Consider the following 20125-nt stretch of genomic DNA (forward strand, 5'->3'; position numbering starts at 1 on the left):
ACAATTTGCTTTTTCCCACACCTCCCCAGTCTCCTTTTAGCATATAACCCCTTGGGCAGCAAGTGCTCGGATGCTGTACCTCTGCCATAAGTCCAGATTGAAAGCCCTGCCCTTATGGAGTCAATCTGATGCATTTGCTATGACTGGGACAAATTGGAGTATGCAAATTAGCACCTTTTGAGTCTCCTGAACCCAGGAAATTCTCTTGCTATATGTTCCAGCTAATGGACCTGAGATGTCCTTTGTAACAGTGCTGTCTGTGCAACTCCTTTAACCTTTTCAGATTCTGATCTAGCCTTTGTTCCTAGCCCTTTTTAGAATCATGCAATGTATCAAGTTAACCTCTGTTATAATTTAAACTGGTGTAACACCAGAGCCATATCATAGCATGCAGTGGCATTTACACATGTTTAAAGTGCAAAAGAGCATCCAACAGTGAATAGAGGCCCACAACATTAAAATTTCTGAGACCTTTTTCTGCTTATTTTCAGCTTCAAATACTTATATTTACCTTGAATCACTTAAACTAGAACAAAATGCACAATTAGATTTCTAAATCTCTACATAAATTAACATCAAGTATAAGAGTTTGCCATTTTATGACAAGAGTATGATCTGAGAAGACTGTCAATCTACAAAGTACTTGAGGAGTGATTGCTGATCAAGCATGAACAGATTCCTAGGTAGATTTTATAGAAATCTACAGAAAGAAGCAGAAAGATGAAATAGCATTATCCTCAAATCATAAAGAGAAAGTTGCTACTGGAAATGCCTCGTTCCTGGAAAGGCACACTGCAAAGCAAGATAGTAACCTTTTCTTACCAGAGTCCTATGACTCTTTTCACAACATTTCAGCATTTACACTGACTTCCCGCCTTTAAACTGTGTTGGGGTGTGGTGTTTGAACACAATAAACACACATTTCATGTCACCCCAAATTACTGCTTCCAAGAAGAATGTGTGCCTATCTTTCCCCAACACACCATTTAGTATGCTGATATTCTCCACCCCTGGATTTCTTTTTCTTAAGATTTTGTTCTTAATGTCTTTGGTCATGTCCACTTAGTATTGTATCTTTTCTAGAAAGTTATGTTTTCATCAGAATATGTACAATCTCTTACTTCATAAATCCATCATTGTTCATTCTATAATAAGGCACTACAGCATCCCATTTCTTACTGTTATATCTCTGGTTTTGTATTACTAAATTGAGCTGTATAATCATCAACTATTCTAGAGAAAACACGGTTGCATACTAAATGCTTTTCATTTTGGATAGAGGTGTAGATAAAATAAATGCCTTTTCTTCCTCTTTGTTGAGTTTCTGAACTGCATTTTGTTAAGAGCATTTGGTGCTCCCTTTGGTTTTATACCCAAACTCTCTGGATGCCACTTAATCTCAGGTAGAAAACTCATAAATATAGGCTGTACTTGAAAATTAGGAAGTTCAGATTCAAAATTTAAGTACACAAAGTAGACTCAATATATGTCCTATAGAAATCATTCCCTCACAGAACTTTTATATAATCTAGAAACCTTTAGTTCTGACTTGCCCTGTACTTGTTCTGTCTCATTGCATTTATGCACTGCTCTTTGCCAATATAAAGTTTAGCATCGCTTTGCTGAGTGGTTTGATCTGCAACCACTACTTCCTCTTAATTAATCTATTTAATTTCCACTTTATTTTTGGCTACTGATGCATAACTTAACCTCTATTTCATCCTAAAATTTTTTACTTTCAGACAGAACAGATCTGTGCTTTCCAACATACCCTTAGTTTTGTCAGCCTTTTCACATTTTCCTCTTTTCGTCTGCCTTTGACACATGCTAACAGATGTCAGTCAGTAGTCTAGCCCTTTAACCCAATGCAGACAAGAAGCTGAACAGTCTTCTTCATTCTCAGAAAGTGTACCACTGACATCATCATTAGCAATTGCCCTTCTCAAATTTCCAAGCCAGTAGAAGTCTTTTCTCCTGACACCTTTTACAGCCTGGAAAAATCCTCCATCAGTACTACCATCTGCTGCTTCCTCACCTTTAGTCTTGTGTCACCATTTCTGTGTTGACTAGTGTTATACAGAGAGAACCTCATTATGTAATATTCAAAATGACTGAAAATAGTAAATGAGAAGATAAATCTTCTCCCTAATATTTTATAGCACTCCGACACTTTCCTGTCTCTTTTCCCACTTTTTAAATTTTCTTGTCAGATGACAAGAAAATATATAATAATTCAAATATTGGAAGAAATGAGACTTCCACTCAGCTATAGCCTAGCCAGTCAACTTCTTTTTTTTGTGTATTGCCTCTATCTAATTAAAACACTATAAAGTTTTACACAACATTTGTGGGGAAAGAAAAAATTTAGAACTTTGTATCTCATTAACTTATGATTATTCATACTGCTTGGCTGATTTTAATACTTAACTAACAATGGGCTTCCAAGGCAAAGTATTGGGTACTCTTTTCCCCTTCAGGAAAAAGTTCTGTTTCTCCATTACACTGCTAATTGTGTGCAACACTTGTACCATCCAGAATTGTTCACTACTGCAAAAAATGTAGATAACTTGCTCTCTTTACTGTTCTCTAATTTGCCTTCAATACACATTTTCACAAATTCTGCCCAATTTAAACTGGTTGCATGCTCAACACACATATTTACAATGTATGGAGAACTTTACTCACATACTCTCCAGCAAAATGATTTTTTTCAAAAATGAATTGTGTCATTGTCTCTGTATATTCTAATCTAGTTAATATGGATTAATAGCAACATCTTCCAGACATGATTAAATAATGTAGAGAAACTGTCGAGTGAATTCTTTCCACTTTTTGTCTAGAAAGCTTGATAGAGTACCATTGTTCCAAAAAGTATGTTTATAATTCTACAAAAATAGTGGCAGAAATGGAGAACAAGACCCATTTGGACAAAAGAGAAATTGTATGAAAGTTCCCTTCAAATTTGGTATTTCATTCTGCACCTTCTATGTTTGATAACATTGAATTACAAACTGGATGATAAAACAGCATTAACTTGAGGAGTATGTGAAAACATTTTCCTGATAACAACTTCCAATTTTTTCTGGCTGAAGATGGGAAAAAACCTTTTATTTTGTAACTACTGAGATATTAAGAATCTTTGTTTGCATTCAGCTGATCATTCCTGTGACCTTGAGTACTTCTGAGAGTATCACAAATATGGTTCAATCTGTTATTTGCAGCTATTACACAGCTCGAAGAGTTGGATGGGATCAGCCCCTTGAGCACAATTGCAGATACAGCTTTACTTCAGTTTAGGAGTGCAGGTGGATGGGGTACTAGCTACCTGCAAACAGCCGACTGTTAGAGTGCTCACTTGGAGTGAAGAAACATTAATTTTCCTCTTTCCTGAGAAATTTAAGCTCATCTGATGTACTCCAGAAAACAAACCAATGACTCAGCTACTCTGTATGGTACTGGCATCACCTGGAATGATTCACTAGAAACCACAGAAATTGTATTCATCTGCACATTTACCTCACAATTAATAAGGGCCCCTCTCTGAAGCACAGTAGTATACTAAATTGACAAACAGATAATATTTCTACAGTTTTATGTTAGTCTTGTTATTACAGTGTTGGATTCATTACTAAAAATAGACAGAAAAAGAATGTCAAACTATTAGGATGAGAGGCATTATTCAATTGTTCACAATACTAGCAATACATTAGGCTTCTTACACCCATAGGATGAGGGTGGTTTGCTTATCTGTTGACTTGAAATAAGGAAAAGCTAAAATAACATCAGCGGTTTAGTAGCCCATGTCTTCTCTACAGGATGAAGGTAAAGAGACAATTAAATCTTCCATGAAGTTCCATCCACCATCAGAGGCTTCCAGTGGAGTGAAAAAGCATGTGAACCAAGACTGCCTTTCACGCATGGAAAGTCTGGGACTACTGCATGGGGTAAAGCCAAATTGCAGCCTTTGAGCCATTTCTAGATTCCAAGTAGCTCAAATTCTGCTCCCATTATGGGATGCCATTCCATGATCAAGACTGTGGTGATACAGAGTTTTCTAGGAAGTAAAACAAGGACTTAAAGGCCTTGTGCATATTTCAGGTAATTTTGTTGGGTCATCTTGGACACAACTGGACATCCACTACAGCTATCCTCTGTATATTGTTAACCACTTCATTAAAGCTAAGTGGTTGTAGTTTGTGACTTTTGACTCAACGAAGAATACAACCTATAGGGTCAGATTGTTTTCACTGATATTGCTTTTCCTCTGAACTTAAAGGGAACCTGATTTTTCTTCTCTTATTGAATCTGATACTGCAATTGCCTTGCAAAAGACATTTGTTCACCACAAAATACTTAATGGAAGAGAAAAGCACAGCACAAAGTAAAAGGGAAATGCAAGTCTCATCAAATTTCCAAGACTCAAAAAGTCTTCCAGCTTCTAGGTAGGTAGGGGACTTTTACGGAACGGGAGAATTCAGTAATTGTTATCCACTTGTAATTGTCATCCAAGCGTCATCCACAGGTGCACAACAGATCTTGCTACAGGAATAAATGAGATTGTTAGTTGGCTTTTTTCTCTGTCTAGTTCAGCAGTTCAATTCCATCAAATGTATCAAAATTATCTAATGTGCAATAACTTTAGGGACATGGCAAAAATTAACTGTGGTCTTCCAATTAGTTTGATTTTGGATTATGTTTTGTTTCTTTGTTTTTGTTTGTGTGTTGTGAAACTCATTGTACAATGCTCACAATTGAACATGTCCACAAAATGAAGAAAAGGATACACTTTTTGTTGCACTGACACCTCAGTATCTGTCCAGTTTATACTGGATTTCTTCACACAAAATGAGGTAGCACAGTATAGACGATCTAAGACAACTAGTGTCCAAGTTACTGTGTATGTAATATGTACATAATGCTATATGAAAATGTTGGTTTCTTAACAGTTGAATAGGCACTACTGAAGTGAAGAATGCAATTATGAAAGTTATCACTCTTGTGTGCAGAAATACAAAATGCATACTGCTCACAACAGTTCAGATACACACTCCTATTATTTTTACTCGTACCATCTTTCCATCCTAGCCTGACTTTAAAAATACTTCATTGTGATTAATTCAAAATATTTAGTTTTTAAAAAGGCACTGATGTTTTTAGAGAAAGAAACATATATTTTCAAAATATTATTTTTTTTTTAATATTGTACATTATACTTTTAATTGTTTTATGGTACAAATTGTAAGGTGTGTTCTTTTTTGTTCAAGAATTTTAAAAGCAACTAATTTAAATATGCAAAATTATCTTGAGTTGTTCATACGTGAACTTAAAAGCCATGCAACACAGGAAAATTAAGTAATTATGCCTCCAAGTTATTTACTGCAATTAAGCTCATTTATCATATGCAAATTAGTGCAAACTGGTCTCATTAGTTACTAAATTACTCAATATGAGCTGAACAATGTAGCACTCCAGTTTGTAATGAAAAATCCCTGTAGAGGCAAGCAGTATCAATTAAGCTAATTTGCATATGCAAATATATTCACTAACTTTCTCTTTTCTCTATATTTAGTTCTACATTTCCTGATCATTCCTGATTATAAGAAGACTAGGGGTTACTGACCCCTTTTCACACCTTCTCAATAGCAATGAAGTTACAGAAAAAAAAAATCCAGAGATCCTGAAAAATTGATTAAAATCTTGCTAAATTTTACAACTAATTTAAGCCAAATTTTTAATAGTAGGTACCAGAAATAATTACTTTTCTGGATTTAGTTGATAGACAGATATATATACAGAAATATAAACCAAAAGATATCTATTCTCGTTATAACACCACTTTTCAGAAGAAAAAGAATGTACAAGACAAGAAAAACAAAGCCTATAATTTGGCAAATCAAAAATCTTGTCAAAAATTAATTAACATGTTGCCATTATCTACTTTTCTCCTCCATTACATCCCACTCTACTATTCATAATTCAGGTAATTTTACTTGGAAAACATTTAAAAGACATTACCCTGACATAAAGATTCTGATGTAATAGTGTTTGAGCAGTCATCTTTTGTGGTGTCTTTTTTTCCACAAGCACAGAGTGGATAGTGCCTTTGGCTTCAAAGCTACCACTGGGAATCTCCTCAGCATGATATACAGCAATCAGCTGTGGCTTGGAGATTTTTTGACATAGACTCATACAATTTTAGACTGATTCAGGCTAAAAGGGTCCTTCCCCTGCCATGGGCAGGGAAGCTTCCACTATCCCAGGGTGCTCAAAACCCCACCCAACCTGGCCTTGAGCACTGCCAGAGATGGGGCAGGCACAGATTCCCCAGGCAGCCAATGCCAGGGACTCACCACTCTCACCGTGAGGATGTGCACGAGTGTCAGATTTCATATGTAAGCACAGTATATGCCTCTTTGTATATCTAGATTTGCACAAAGGACAAATGCAAAGATGCATCCAGCCTTACTCAAATGAAGCCCTTTAACAGTACTAAATATTCTTTTATCAGGGTTTTTATTCAATTTTTCATCTCTGAATTTATGTAAAGGTAATAATGTGTTGATTTTTTTGGAGTTGATGAAGTCTGCCATTAATGAAACAAAATTAACTGTATGATCCCTGGTCACAAATGCTATCTCAGACCAAAATCAATAACTTTTAAACTTTTATTCTTATGACAGGTAGAGTTTTACTTTTCTATTTTCTGTACCTAACTGCATATGGGAGAAAACCCTTAGTATCAATCATCAATTAAGCAGTATTTAAACATTTGATTCCTTAATAATAGAAAAAAAAAAGTAATGGAAGAAGGCATTCTTCATTCAATGATGACTAAGTATTATACGTATATACATGGATTTAATATGGATGGACAAGACTCATGTATATAATGTATACCTAGATATGACTGACACTACGTACTTGTAGACTCAAAATGTAGAAAAACCACAAGATGTACCTCCATTTCTGTTTTTGTAATGTAATTTTAAATAAACTATGTCCACTTTTAAAAAATTTACTGTATTATGCATACCTGTCTATCAATATATTTTGAAGTATCAAAATATTAAAAATATTAGAGAGGTCCTTAATTTCTGAGTTTACACTAAACCGAGTCTTCAAAACACTAATAGCGAAAAGGATTACACAAACTATTAATTCAAATTCTTCAGACAGCAGACTCTGGAACCAAAATTCCCAAGGTATAATCAAGGTTGTTTACTTCACTTGCAAACAATACTTATCATGAAACTTATTTGAAAATAATTTCTGTGAGCAGCAGGCTAGGTGAGAACATGTTAGAACTGTATTCCACCACAAAGTCTGTCCAACTGTTGTTTTAAAAACCATTCTGTCTTCAGGTGATTATATTTCTACCTATTAGACCACAAGGCAGTACTTTGAAGTTCATTTTGATCTGTTTAGAAGTGGTGCATTTGAATGGATGACCCATGTTTTCCTCCCAAGGTTTAATTGCTCTGCTAAAATAAGACAAAATCTAACATGTCATGATAAACCTGCCACCACTCTTAATTCATACTCTCCTTTATCCATCACCAAGGGTCTCAAAAATATCAGGGTGGAACCGCCTATTATCAACTGCGAGATTCATGGGAGTACTTTGATAAAGGTATCACCTTCTTTAAAAAGGCCACACCTCAACAGATATTCAATACAAGGCTGATGGTAATCTTGATTTAAAATCCTCAGTTTCGAGTACACAAGCGCAATACAGGGGTTTTTTTAGTAGTAGTATGATGAAGTTATGTCCTGAAAACACCTTAATTTATCACAAACAAATTCTAAAAAACCTAAAAAAACTCAAAAAGAAAACTCAAAAAAACCCATAATCCATAAGTGGAATCTAGTTTAAACAAGTATGAAAGTCACTGTGTGTTTTAATATACAGTAAGGAAAAAACTCAAATATCAAATAGTCTTCAAAGCGGCCATCCTAGTTTTTTTCATTTTCATCTATAAGAGTCATACTTAACACCTAAAAAGTGTAAATAAATCAGTCTCAATGAGGTTTTATTTGTATATGAGTTATAAATAATATTGTAAAAAACATACCTTTAGGATATATATGTTGACACACTCAACATACTGATAAATTATATAAACTGAAATATCACAAAACTGCTAGTTCTTCATTTTTTTCTATGTATGAGACAACATAGCAGCGTTCCTGCCTAATATGCAAACACAGTACTGTATATATTGGTGCAGATCTCTGACACAATGACTACAACAAAAGTATTTGCTTACAGAATCAAAAACTTGACCTAGACCTCTGCCAAGAGTGCACAACTAAGCAAATCATTTCATTCATGATTCCTGTTCCAAAGAGAAATTAATTCTACTAGTTAAATTAATGTTTTCCTAAAATTATCTTTGTTGCTATTCTGCATTTAGTTACTTTATAAAGATGTGAAAATTCTGACATTATCTATAGTGCTTTTGAATACCACAGCTGAGTTAGTACAGAGATAGCTCTCAATCATTTCAAATTAAGTGGAATATTTCTCATGATAATATCCTAATTTACCTCTCTCATACCTCTCAAAAGATAATACACCAGACAATATATTTGCATTGGGAAGCTGTGTACATTGCTAAATAAGAGCAGTTATTCAGTGCCACACTTAGAAAAGACTGTGTGGGTTTTATTTCCATAGGGCTGGGTTTCCCTTAGTGCAAAGCACATCACATTTTCTTCTTAACTGCTTGTACTCTACATTTGATCACTTCAGTCTAAGAAAGGCTGTAAGAACCCTGGCAAAATAAATCATGCACAAGAATATTTCCATCAAGTCATTGTTTTTCAGTTGAGTCTTCCTGGAATATGATGACTTGTGCCATGTGATGAACTAGTTTGACAAATACCAGACCAATTTTCAGCCCACAGCTAAGGACACCTAAGAGGCATACTTCTATTCATTTTTTAATCTCTGCAAATTGCTCCAAGTTCGTGATATATAATTGTGACAACTGGGATATCATGGAGAAAGCAGTGCTTATAAACCAAAGTGGGGAAAAACCCAACCTTGAAGTGATACATGACACAACAAATCACTAACACAAAATACTAGCTTTTACACACATTCACACAAATACATAAGGGCACTCTGCAAGCAAACACCTACTGCACAATTCTAAACATCAAAATATTGTGATTCAGCTAAAATAACACTTGCCTTGCCTCTCATTAACAGTCTCCCAATTAGGGACTTTCAGAGTAGAAGAATATGAGCACAAAAAAAATCTCATCAATATAAGTGCTGACAACAATACTATTCAAATTATTGGCAGATATATAACTAGGTAGATATTTTGATTTTTCTTGGAAAAGCCATTTTTTTACCTGCAATATATGACTTCCCAAATGTGATTCAAATACTTCAATGGCAAGGGCACTGGGGCTTCTCCTGCGCTGGGCACCTATAACTGAATAAAAAACAGTTATGTTGCAAGGTCTGCACATTTAGTTCTCATGCATCCTCATCACTGACATTAACCCCTTAAATGTTTTGCATCTTAATACACCGGTGTTAATTTAAATTTTGTTTTCTACATAGTATATTAATTTGGTAATTTAATATGTAATTTAAGACTCAATTTTGTAGGATAAAAAAGATATTTTTTTAAAACAAATCTATTTAAGTATCCAATAAATCTGGAAATGACTTGTTTATTCAGATATATCTCAAATCCCTGTAGGATTACAGTAATGAAAGCATGCAGAATTTAGTGAAAAATACTATTGAAAAAGAGGCTACACATATTGTAAATGTTTTGAAATGTGGGGTAGGAACAAAATGTTACTCATGATTAGGAAGTTTATTTTACTAAACATCTGAGAGGTTTATCTGAACATGTTATTATTTGAAACTGAAATGAAATAAAGGCAACATTAAAAAGTCAGCATTAGAAATACATCAAGTATTCAAAGCAAAGTTCTCCTCAGTATAGAGAAGTATTTTAGTACCCCAGATATCCATGTTAATTGCTGGAACAGGTACTTGAAACTTCAGTGTCTAAATTAAGTAGTTTAAAAGTACAAAGTGACTAATAGATAGTTATGCTTCAAAGGCAGCAGTGAGTACAAAAAAGGCTGAGAAATCACAAAACTAATATTCTGTTCAACACTGTATGCCAGGAACACAAAGCCAGAAATTAAGTCTGCATATAAACAAATGTAGCCATCTACTGTAAACTGAGGCTTCTTCTCAGGCCTGGGCTACCTTTTCCACATGATCAGAGAAAGCCAGAGCACAAAAAAGATGGCACAGGGCTGCAGGAAGCTCTCTTTTCTGTCTTAGTGACAAAATCAGGCATATCCACAGCAGAGAGAAGAGGCGAAGCTCATTCTGCACCCTTCTAAGGTGTGCACAAAAGCAGTTACATCCCAAGATCCTCATGAGAGACTAATGCCTCTGAAACCATCACAGCACTAGTCCATCTTTACACATTGCTGTCTTTACAGTGTATGATAAGAAAAATGAAATATCAAGGATCTGTTAAAACAAGCAGAATGAATGACTGCCATTACTGAACAGGCCAATTTAACACGAACGGAAACAAAACACAGAGCAACAATTTCTAGGTCTTCTATGATACTGGCTGCCAAACATGATATCAGTAGGAAAAGATAAATGCCAAGTAATGATAGTCATATTGACCTGAAAATGTAATATCATTTCTTATTGATGTTTCATGTAATTTCCTTGCAGGAAATTCTAAGCTATTTATACTGAGCAAACAGGTGGCTTCATAGCTAATAGATTCAGGCAATAGCTCATAATTACAAATGGAGACTGCTGTAGAGCTGGTATTTCTAAGTCCTCCTCTTTTCTCATATTCAAGGACATAGACACTAACATCCTGAAAGAAAACTCCTCAAGACTGTATTTCTTAAGAAAACTTTATCTTAAGTTGTGGGACTAAACAAAATATATAGCATTGTAATGATTTTCAGTATTCTGATCATGATTGCTGTCAGCATGATGCTTTTTACAGTTATTTCATTTATAGTCTATCAGAAACAAAAAAGCAAATTCAGTTTTGGCTTGCTAGACGTTGCTTCATAGTAGTCTCCATAAGATACACGTAGACAAATATCTTGTAGTACTTTCATGCCATTCAGTTCACTGACATTTTTCTATCACTAGAACTCTTGGATTTATGTGTCTTGCTCTTAGTCAGGTGATGTGGTGTTCTTATGACGGTTCCTAATTTTAGAATCACGGTTCCTAATTTTAGAATCATGATAATAAATTACACAGAAAAGAATTATGTTTCTGGTAGCCATGCTGCAACTCTTTTTTGATAAATGAATAAATTTTAAATATGCACCTTATTTCATGCATTTCCGTAACAATCATTCTTCATATTTTGAGGAATGAGACAACAAATATAGAACAAGGGAAACTTAAATTCTTTGATCATCTGGATTCACTGTCCTATTATTTTACTTACATGAGCTTTCAAATATTCTTGATATCTATTTGCAGCAGAAGAAATATGCTATTTTGGGTATATAAGTGCATACCACATTGATACCTTTCAGAAACATGGCAATCTCACAGTCCAGTCACAGCACAAAACCTCTTATTTGTATTGAATGAATTGCTGGCGTGCCAATAGACGAAAGGAAGACATAGACTGAAATGTTTGGATTAAAAAGCAGTCCCAATGCTATTTTATTCTAAAATTTCAAAACATAAACTATAAATACTGAACTGCTTTCCATCACACAAGCCACAGCTAGTCATCTAAATCTCTTACCCTGTGGACAGAACCATCAGCAGCCACAGCTCAGCCACGCACAGAAAACTTGAAGAGCAAGAAATTTAAGATGTATTTCAAAAAATCCATAAATCAAAGTAGCTCAGCAACCTTCACAGACCTAAAGGTGTGGATGCACATATTTTTTTAAAATGTGGATTCCCTTTTTAAATGCAGACTCTTTCCAGAAACAAAATACTGTATGCATGAAATAAATTTCTTCTTTTGAGTTACATGAAGCAGGGGAAATTAGGATGTGGAGAAGGCTGAATCACATGTACCAAACTCCAGAAGGAGTCACAATGGAAACAAGTTGCAAATCCAGGTTAAATTTTTCCAAGCTTCTCTTGTTTTAGCAGTATGAACAAACATCTCTGAATAGACTTTTACACACGTAGTCATATTTTGTATTGCCTACATTTAGTCGACAATGTTTAACACCTGAACGCACAAATTAATCAAAAAGTTGGTTGAAACAATATTTGTACTAAACACTGACTTTTAATAGTGACAAGAAGATAGAAAGATTGCTTTCACATGGGCACTTTGTTGTTCTGGAGCAGAAGAATTTGTCAATGAAAATGTTTTACTTTCCCAGGCATTGGACTATGACCTTTACTATCCAAAATGACATGTCTATTCCTGGCATGAGATTATTCCATAAAAACAAAATTCTAACTGTTCATTAGTTCCTCTTTAAAATTCCTCCCTCAATGACTAATCTGGCTATGCATGAGGGGAAGGAAGAGCCACCTCCCTTTCAAAGTGTCTTGGGGGCAGTCTAAGCATGCTTAATGCAACCTCGAGAGCATTTGCAATTGTGCTACAAAAAGTGGGAAACCATGAAAAAGAAAAATGTAGACTGCCTAACAAAGATTTCTCTGCATCCAGAAAAGGAAGGATTTCCTCTTAAGCACAGCTTTAATGTGTGGGAGTACAGACCAAACACTGATGTTCACTATGCATTTCTACTGGTGCAGACAGAGTTCTAATACAGCACAAGCAGTATTCTTTGATCACAAGGAATGGAAGAGCAACACATGAACACAATTATCAGTTTCCCCTAAAAAACTCCTGTGAGACTTTGCATGACATCCCTCAACATAAACTGCTTTTGTGGAAAATTTTGGAAAATTCAAACAGAACTTTAAAATTCTATTCCTTTAATAATAGTTTAAAAACTAAACTGAACTTAAAAATTCTTTTCCCTAAACTTTTACTTACTCCTAAAATATTTTACCTAGTTAGCCTCAAAGTCCTTATATTTTTTATTTAATTTTGTTGATTTTTCTAAGAAGAACGTTTTGTTCACTTGGAAGCAGAGGTGGACTTAGGACCACCACACTGTAAACTTATAGGCAATCTGCTGGGTGAAGAATTATAAAAAAACAGAGATCATCTTGAAGATCTCTACTTATGACTCCCAATAAAGACAGACTTCAATTACCAAAGCCGGAGCAGGTCTACATAAATATGAAAGTTTATAAACACCCCACCAAAAAAAAGAAAATTACCAGCTTTATTCACAAAATACGTTACCATATCAGGCTAATTGCACAGCAGCATCACATAGGGTTGGTTAATATTTTTCCCCATAGGTATCAACAGAATACATGATCGTGCCAGATGCGAGAGCATAAGAACCTGATGATTGTGTGTGCGAAACAGTTCACAGCATGAGTGTGCCTATAATATTTTAAATATTCTTTCCCAGAATATAACTTTTTTTGTTGTTTCAGAGTAGAAAGAAATATCTATTGAAAAAACAATTCAATTTCTAATATATTTGCCTTGGTGTAGAGAAGATTCTTGATGAAAATGTATCTTTTGTGATTTCTATGGAAAACTCCAAATGTTCATGAAAGAAAATGGAGGTGAATTTGGTAACCAACGTGGTTTTACAGGAAGAGGTGCAATGTCATCTTGAAATATTGGAGCTTTCTCATGAGATATAATGAGTAATTTGGAAATTTTTAAAAGCCGTGTTTTAGAAAAGACAGACACTGACTGCAGGCCTAAACTGAACAAGAGAGGATTCAGTCTCAGGAAAGGATGAAGTGTAATCAACATTAGATCCCAGTATTTCTGCATGCTAACATTCATAGAAGCCTTTTTTTAAAAAAAAAAAAACAAACAAAAAACAAAACAAAAAAAACCCAACAACAACAAAAAACAACCCCAAAAACCAAAAAAAACCCCCAAAACTTTACTGCATGTTTAATACTTTTTCATGAATATTTTTTTCCCATTGATTGTTCCTTGCTATCCCATTTAGGACCAATTCTAAGTTTTGAAAGAAATCTCCAGTAAGAAAGAACCCCTCCACCTAGAAGCTGAGGACACCTGGTATACAAGATGTACATTCAAATCGTGATCTAAAGTGAGATAAGAGATGAACAGCAAGATGTAAGCAGAGGTGTTGCCCTCTGATTTGGAAAGGGTATCCAAAGAAATTAAATTGTGTCATCAGTTACCTCACTGTAAGCCATCATATGATCCAAAATTTAGGTCTCTTATCCACCTTCACAGATGGGAAGAAGAAATAAATCTTAGATGAAGCTGCAACATATGTGGAAAGGTATTTTATCTTGCTTTAGTAAAGCTATGGGAATCATTAATACTGTGTCATTACCAAAGAAGTATCACAGCAATAAAGTATAAGAACAAATTTGTCACAAAGGACTACACGTAAGATGTATAATGCAGTATATGATAATCAACTTTCAAAACTAACAACAGCACGTCAAATCTATATTTTGTGTACAAGAATGCCTCATATTCTAGATATTTATCTTCTGGTCACCGGTAAAGAGCATGAATTCATTACTGGGTGATCCATGGCTGAGAAAGCAAACCTAAACTTTCCATGGAATAGCCTCCTAGTTGTCAAGAATGTACTGGCTATTTAATGAAAGTATTATGTAACACAAGGTGTGCTTTACTATTTTCAGTAGTTCATCTCTGAAAAAGCTCCAGAATTTGTAGCAAAGCTTTTCAAATTCAAGCTGCTTAATACTTTTAAACTTCTTTTTAATAGCTTTTTTAGTTTCAATAACTTAAATTGATAAAATTTACATGTTGTCAAAAAGCAGAAGTTATTATATTAATTGAATATTAATTGTTAATTGAACTGAAATCATTGGATTTGAAGACATAACATGTCTTTCCCTTGAGAAACATTCAAAATTAATGGAGAAAAGCAGCAAGATAAGTGACTGTCATAGTGTAAGTTTTCATCTGCTTTAGGAGCCTGTTCCTTTTCCAATTACCTTCATTTGGTTTATAAGTCTGCTCCTTCCCACAGGATTTGTTCTTTAGGGGGTGGGGATAGGGTGGCTGGGAGGAGGAGACAAAGTTTCTTAAGTCCTAAATATCTCTCCTTTTTTCCCACTTTTCTGAATTTAAAATTAGAAACCCCAAAAATGAAATAAGTATATTTTGTGTTCTCTGCTTGATAACTAGCACTGTTTCTTAATTAGCACATGTACATTTAAGAGTTTATTTCAGAGATTTTTTTTTTTCTGTTCACTGTAAAGGATGAAATCTTTGCTGTGCAAGAATTTCCCGTCATCCAAGCAAAGAGAGTTCTCCATCTGTGGCTGGGGGTGGGAGCACTGCCCTTTCTCCCACACTGTAGTAGTTACTATAGGAACTATTGTGCCTCCTTCAAAAGGGCTACAGACAGGGTGATTAAAATTCTTCATGGGAGAACCCCCACTCTTCTCCCTGACAATGAAATTCTTCAGGGAGAGGGCTAAGCCTCCAGTTCAAGAATGGCAGCACCTGAGGGAGTGATGTGGCAGACAGAATCACCCCTGCTTTAAATTGAAGCACAGTGCAAAAAATACAAGGGCCCATGCTCCTGCATTCATTTTATTCCCCTCCCATGAAATTCAGGAACATTGGCAAGAACTAGTGAGAAAAAGAGAAGGAATGAATAACTTCATACACTCTCCAACATGGTGAGGACAACGCAGAAGGTAAAAAACAAATATTTTCAATTTAAATCAATAGCAGGAGAAGAAAAATAATTAAAGTGAGGTAGACACTTCCCAGGAAATCCATCTCTTGTAAATAGACTGGGAAAAACTCTACAGAAGTATGGAAGAGAAAGAGATAGAGACAGATGGATAGTGCAAGGGAGAGAGACACACAAAGGTGGGCTGAATCAAGGGCTTAAAAATGTCATAATTTATCAGTCCTTTAAATAAATGTCCACTCCAAGAGATTTGGCTCTACCAGCAGAAAAAATGCATAAACATTATGACTGCATGAAGAAATGAGTGATAAATCTGGATTACTTATTCAGATATCACAGAAAGACCCTTACTGGAAAAATAGTTCTATTACCTTATTTTTAAACTAGTATGAAAATTCCTCTGAAAAGAAAACTGCTGCCACTCCTTTACAGCACCATTGCTACAGAAATGGCTAGTGTCACTGGTTCTGTTCTCAGGAGGAGGACAGGGTATTAACATCAAGTCAGAACAGTGTTATATAGTGTCAGACTATACTTGCTGGTAAAACTAAGAGGCCTACATCTGTTGTCTTGCTTTTTTTTTTTTCCAGTCTGATCCCAAAGGTTCATGTTATGACATTTGTAACATCTGCTACAAATGCGGAGGTAAGTCAGGCACAACCTTATTACTTCCAATCTAACGCTCCATCCATCCACAGGGCTTTCATATGCCACTAGTATGTCAAGGCGACCAAAAAGCTGTTCTAGCTACATGAAGCAAGGTGTAATATATTTCTGAAAGTCAAGAAGAAATCCTGCTTTGTTATGTCACCCCTTCTTTTGTTGTCTTAAATTTTGGCAATGTTATTTCAGAATATTCTGCGAACAAAACAGCGAGCTGTTTCTACTTAGAGCCAATACAATTGCCTTTTTATGCCTTAGACAGTGGTGTGTTGAAAATTGGCAAGCTGTAATTCACATCCTTCCCTGTTTTCAGTAACATTGAAACATATCCAGATTCCCCTACCAGACCCTATACTGAGGTCTGCTTTCTTGCACTTCCCCTTTTTCTTGCCATACTTCTCCCATGATTTGATGGGCTCACTGCACCTTTTTAATGACAAACAACTTTTTGCAGTGCTCATTGGTAAAATGCAACTCCTGACAGAAAAAAAAAAAACCACAACTTATTTCACCTGTGGTAACATAAAAGTAAACGAATACGGAAAACACTTTATAGGATGTGTTATAACTAGCATTCTTTCCATTAGCTTTGATCTAGTTTTTTTCTATGAAAACTATAGTTTTATTCTATCTGTGAACTCCTATTGCTATATCCACAGTATTTGAAGATTCCAATATTCCACTGTTAATGGGCTAGGGTACTGTATGCTGTGAGGACTATGCTATCACCGCCAAGTGTATGCACAGGAAGCCAACCATTTGCTATATGGCTAAAATCATCCACTAAAGAAATTCCTTGAGAAGTACATATAGCCTCTTCTGACAGCAAGTGGATCGTAATTTTAGAAACAAACAGCTTTAGATGTTAGTGAAGTAAGTAATATGTTCCACACTCAGTATCATACACTAAAAATAAAACAAATTTCACATTTGATAGAAGTCATTTAAATTCATTACAGGGGCTGTAGAACACTACATGGTAGCAAGTGAGAAAGAAAACCCAGTGCCTGATGACATAAGCTGTTGTAGGTCTTGATCACCTGCACTTCCTCATTCTTTTCTGTTTTGCAGGCTAAGCAAAAGATCCCCCCATACACATACGCAGCAAAGAAAAACACTTTAAAAACCCCAGATCTCCTTATGTTAAATGAACACTAAAATTTGAAAGTATATCAAATATTGCTGTTGGCAAATGTAGAAGCCACATCCACTGCTGGAATATAGAATCCAGCTATGATATAACCAGACAATTACTGACTAATGCATCATTATTCTACCAAAGTAAGTGACATACTGAAACAAATCCAAGTGCTTAAAGCTGTTTCTCATTCTAAGGTGACTTTAGAGCTTTACTACTTCTATAGACTTGGCTTTACGATTGACACATGTAGGTGGTGGATATGTTTGTAGATTTTTTTTTTCCTTTTTGTGATGTAGTCAGAAAAGATTTAATGAAGATTCGTAAATGAAATGAGACTGCATACAAGTCTGAAATCAATCTACAATTTCAGGGAAGAAATCTTTATCAGCTGCCAAAACTGAACTGTGTAATTAACTGAGGATTCTGGTAAGAACCAACTGTGCCACTAGTCAATTATTTTTACTTGTCTTCCAGCTGCGGCTTCTGTCTGGTCACAAGAGAGACTGTAAGAAAATGTAACTATAGAGAATTTGGTGATTTCAAAAAATAACTGAAGAAATCTAAGGAGATTACCAAGACCATCTGTAGTAGAACCACAACAAGTTTTAAAATCTATTGCAAAAAGTTTTCCATTTCTCATTAGAAATTTTCATCAAGAATTCTTATAAGAACTAAAATAGCATTTCAGAATTGCTGAGGATTGAAAAATGACCATGCATAAGCTCCAATGGAAATCCCCAAGTCCTAATGAAGCAGCCCTCAGAGGAAATAGTACAACACCTTTGGAATACTGGTTAAGTCATGACAATTGAGAGATGTAACTGCTTCTTTTCAAAAGCACTGTTGCTTGTGTTAAAAAAAAAAAAAAAAAAAAGAGTTGATCCAAAGCCCCCGTGGAAAAGATTTTCCAGCACTTCCAGCACTTTGGATTGTATTCTTAATACATAAGTATACAAGTGTCCTAGTACTTGTAATAATCTGTTTCAGCAGTTTTTAAGGAAACAGACTCTCTTGGAAATCCCAATGACTAGTAAGAGGAATACTTAAATCTTTACTGGAGATATGATGCAGTCTTTAAGTCTTTGTTAAGGTTAAAAGAATTCATACAGTTCATGATGAATGAGCTTGGAATAAATTAGAAATAAGTTAACAGGTTAACATTATTATCAGCTCCAGCACAAGGTGTTTCCCCCTTCATTTTCTGAATGATCTTTTTAAATAGTTATGTGAGAAAAGTCCAGTTTCCTTTGCCTTTGAAGAATGCCTAACGGAAATATAAGAGATGTTTAATCAGAAGACAGAACACTAATGGAAGTGAGAGCTTAGTAGTGAGAAAACAGGAAGCCAATTCTACAGCCAAGTAGACGTGTGTAGACACAGCATTCACTTCATCAGAGCTGCATTCATTAGCACCAGGAATTAATTTAGCTCAAGACTTCTGCAGTGAGGGAAAACATTTATTTGATTATATCATAGCTAAGATTCACTCTTGCTACCTGAAAAAGTCATGCCTGTCTGGCTATAAAAGCAAGGCTTTCAGCATTCAAAATGTATCTTGAGCATGTTAAACATAAAAGTTCAGGGCATTATTGTAGTCAGATATTTGAGTATTCTTTAGCAAGTGAACTTAAAGGCATCAGAATTCATTCCTCACACAGTACTTGAATTAGACATGGACACAGATGGTTACCTTGACTTTGGGAGCAAAGTTTTGTTTTGCAAGATAACACTGTCTTTAAACCAGCTCTTTTGCACTTTCTATTAGCACTGATAAAAATTTTTTTTCTTTTTTCTTAAGAATTTTACAATTATACTGATAATACATTACATTTGGTTACTTTGAGAATGACTTTTTATTATATATACCCAAACCTAGTATAATACAAGTATGCATTTGCTATAAAGATAAAAATTTTGCTTGATACAATAATTCAACAATATGTGAGCTGAGATTTTGCTGAAACAATGTCCTTTAAATTCTGCTTGTATTTTACTGCTTTTCAACATCAACTGCTTTTAATTCTTAAATTCTTCTTTTAATTCTTTTAAATATTTCTTGTGTTTAGTCCCTCTGAAGAACTAGAACAATTACACAGCTATGTAATTTGTAAATCAAGCTCATTAATTTAATGGACAAGATTTTTTTTCTTGAAATATGATACAATATGATACTTGAACTAAAATACAGAGTTGAATGAAGACTGCTCAAACTCAACACAGAACACACTTCTTTTTCAATCACCCACAAACTTTATACAACCTGCAGAAAAACTGAGTAATGCCTGATAATGATTATCTACTTTTCTTGTTTCTTTTAGTAACCTCCTGTAAGGCAGTTTGAATCCTGACATTTTTTGTTACGAATACGATAGCTTAAGGGCGTTTTCAATTATCTTAAATTGCCTGCTGCAAATCAAGCATCATCTTATTTTCTTAATAATACCTGAAAATCTGAGGTATTTGCTTGTAGAAAAAAGATTTCACTCAACAATGTTGTAGTAGGACAAGTCAGAAATGCAGCACGTTTTCTGTGCATACTAACAAACAAGTCTTTCA

General features: G+C 34.9%; 1 protein-coding gene across 11 annotated transcripts in view; it reads right to left on the reverse strand.

Moving 5' to 3' along the window:
* Positions 1-20125, reverse strand: part of NPAS3 (neuronal PAS domain protein 3) — a 591061-nt gene that overhangs the window by 286204 nt on the left and 284732 nt on the right. For all 11 annotated transcript variants that reach the window (XM_064423979.1, XM_064423977.1, XM_064423983.1 and 8 more), the window contains one exon: positions 9364-9446. In XM_064423979.1, coding sequence (XP_064280049.1) covers positions 9364-9446 — 83 coding nt within the window. The remainder of the gene's footprint in view (positions 1-9363; positions 9447-20125) is intronic.

The sequence above is a fragment of the Passer domesticus genome, chromosome 6, assembly GCF_036417665.1.
Source record: "Passer domesticus isolate bPasDom1 chromosome 6, bPasDom1.hap1, whole genome shotgun sequence".
Lineage (NCBI taxonomy): Eukaryota > Metazoa > Chordata > Aves > Passeriformes > Passeridae > Passer > Passer domesticus.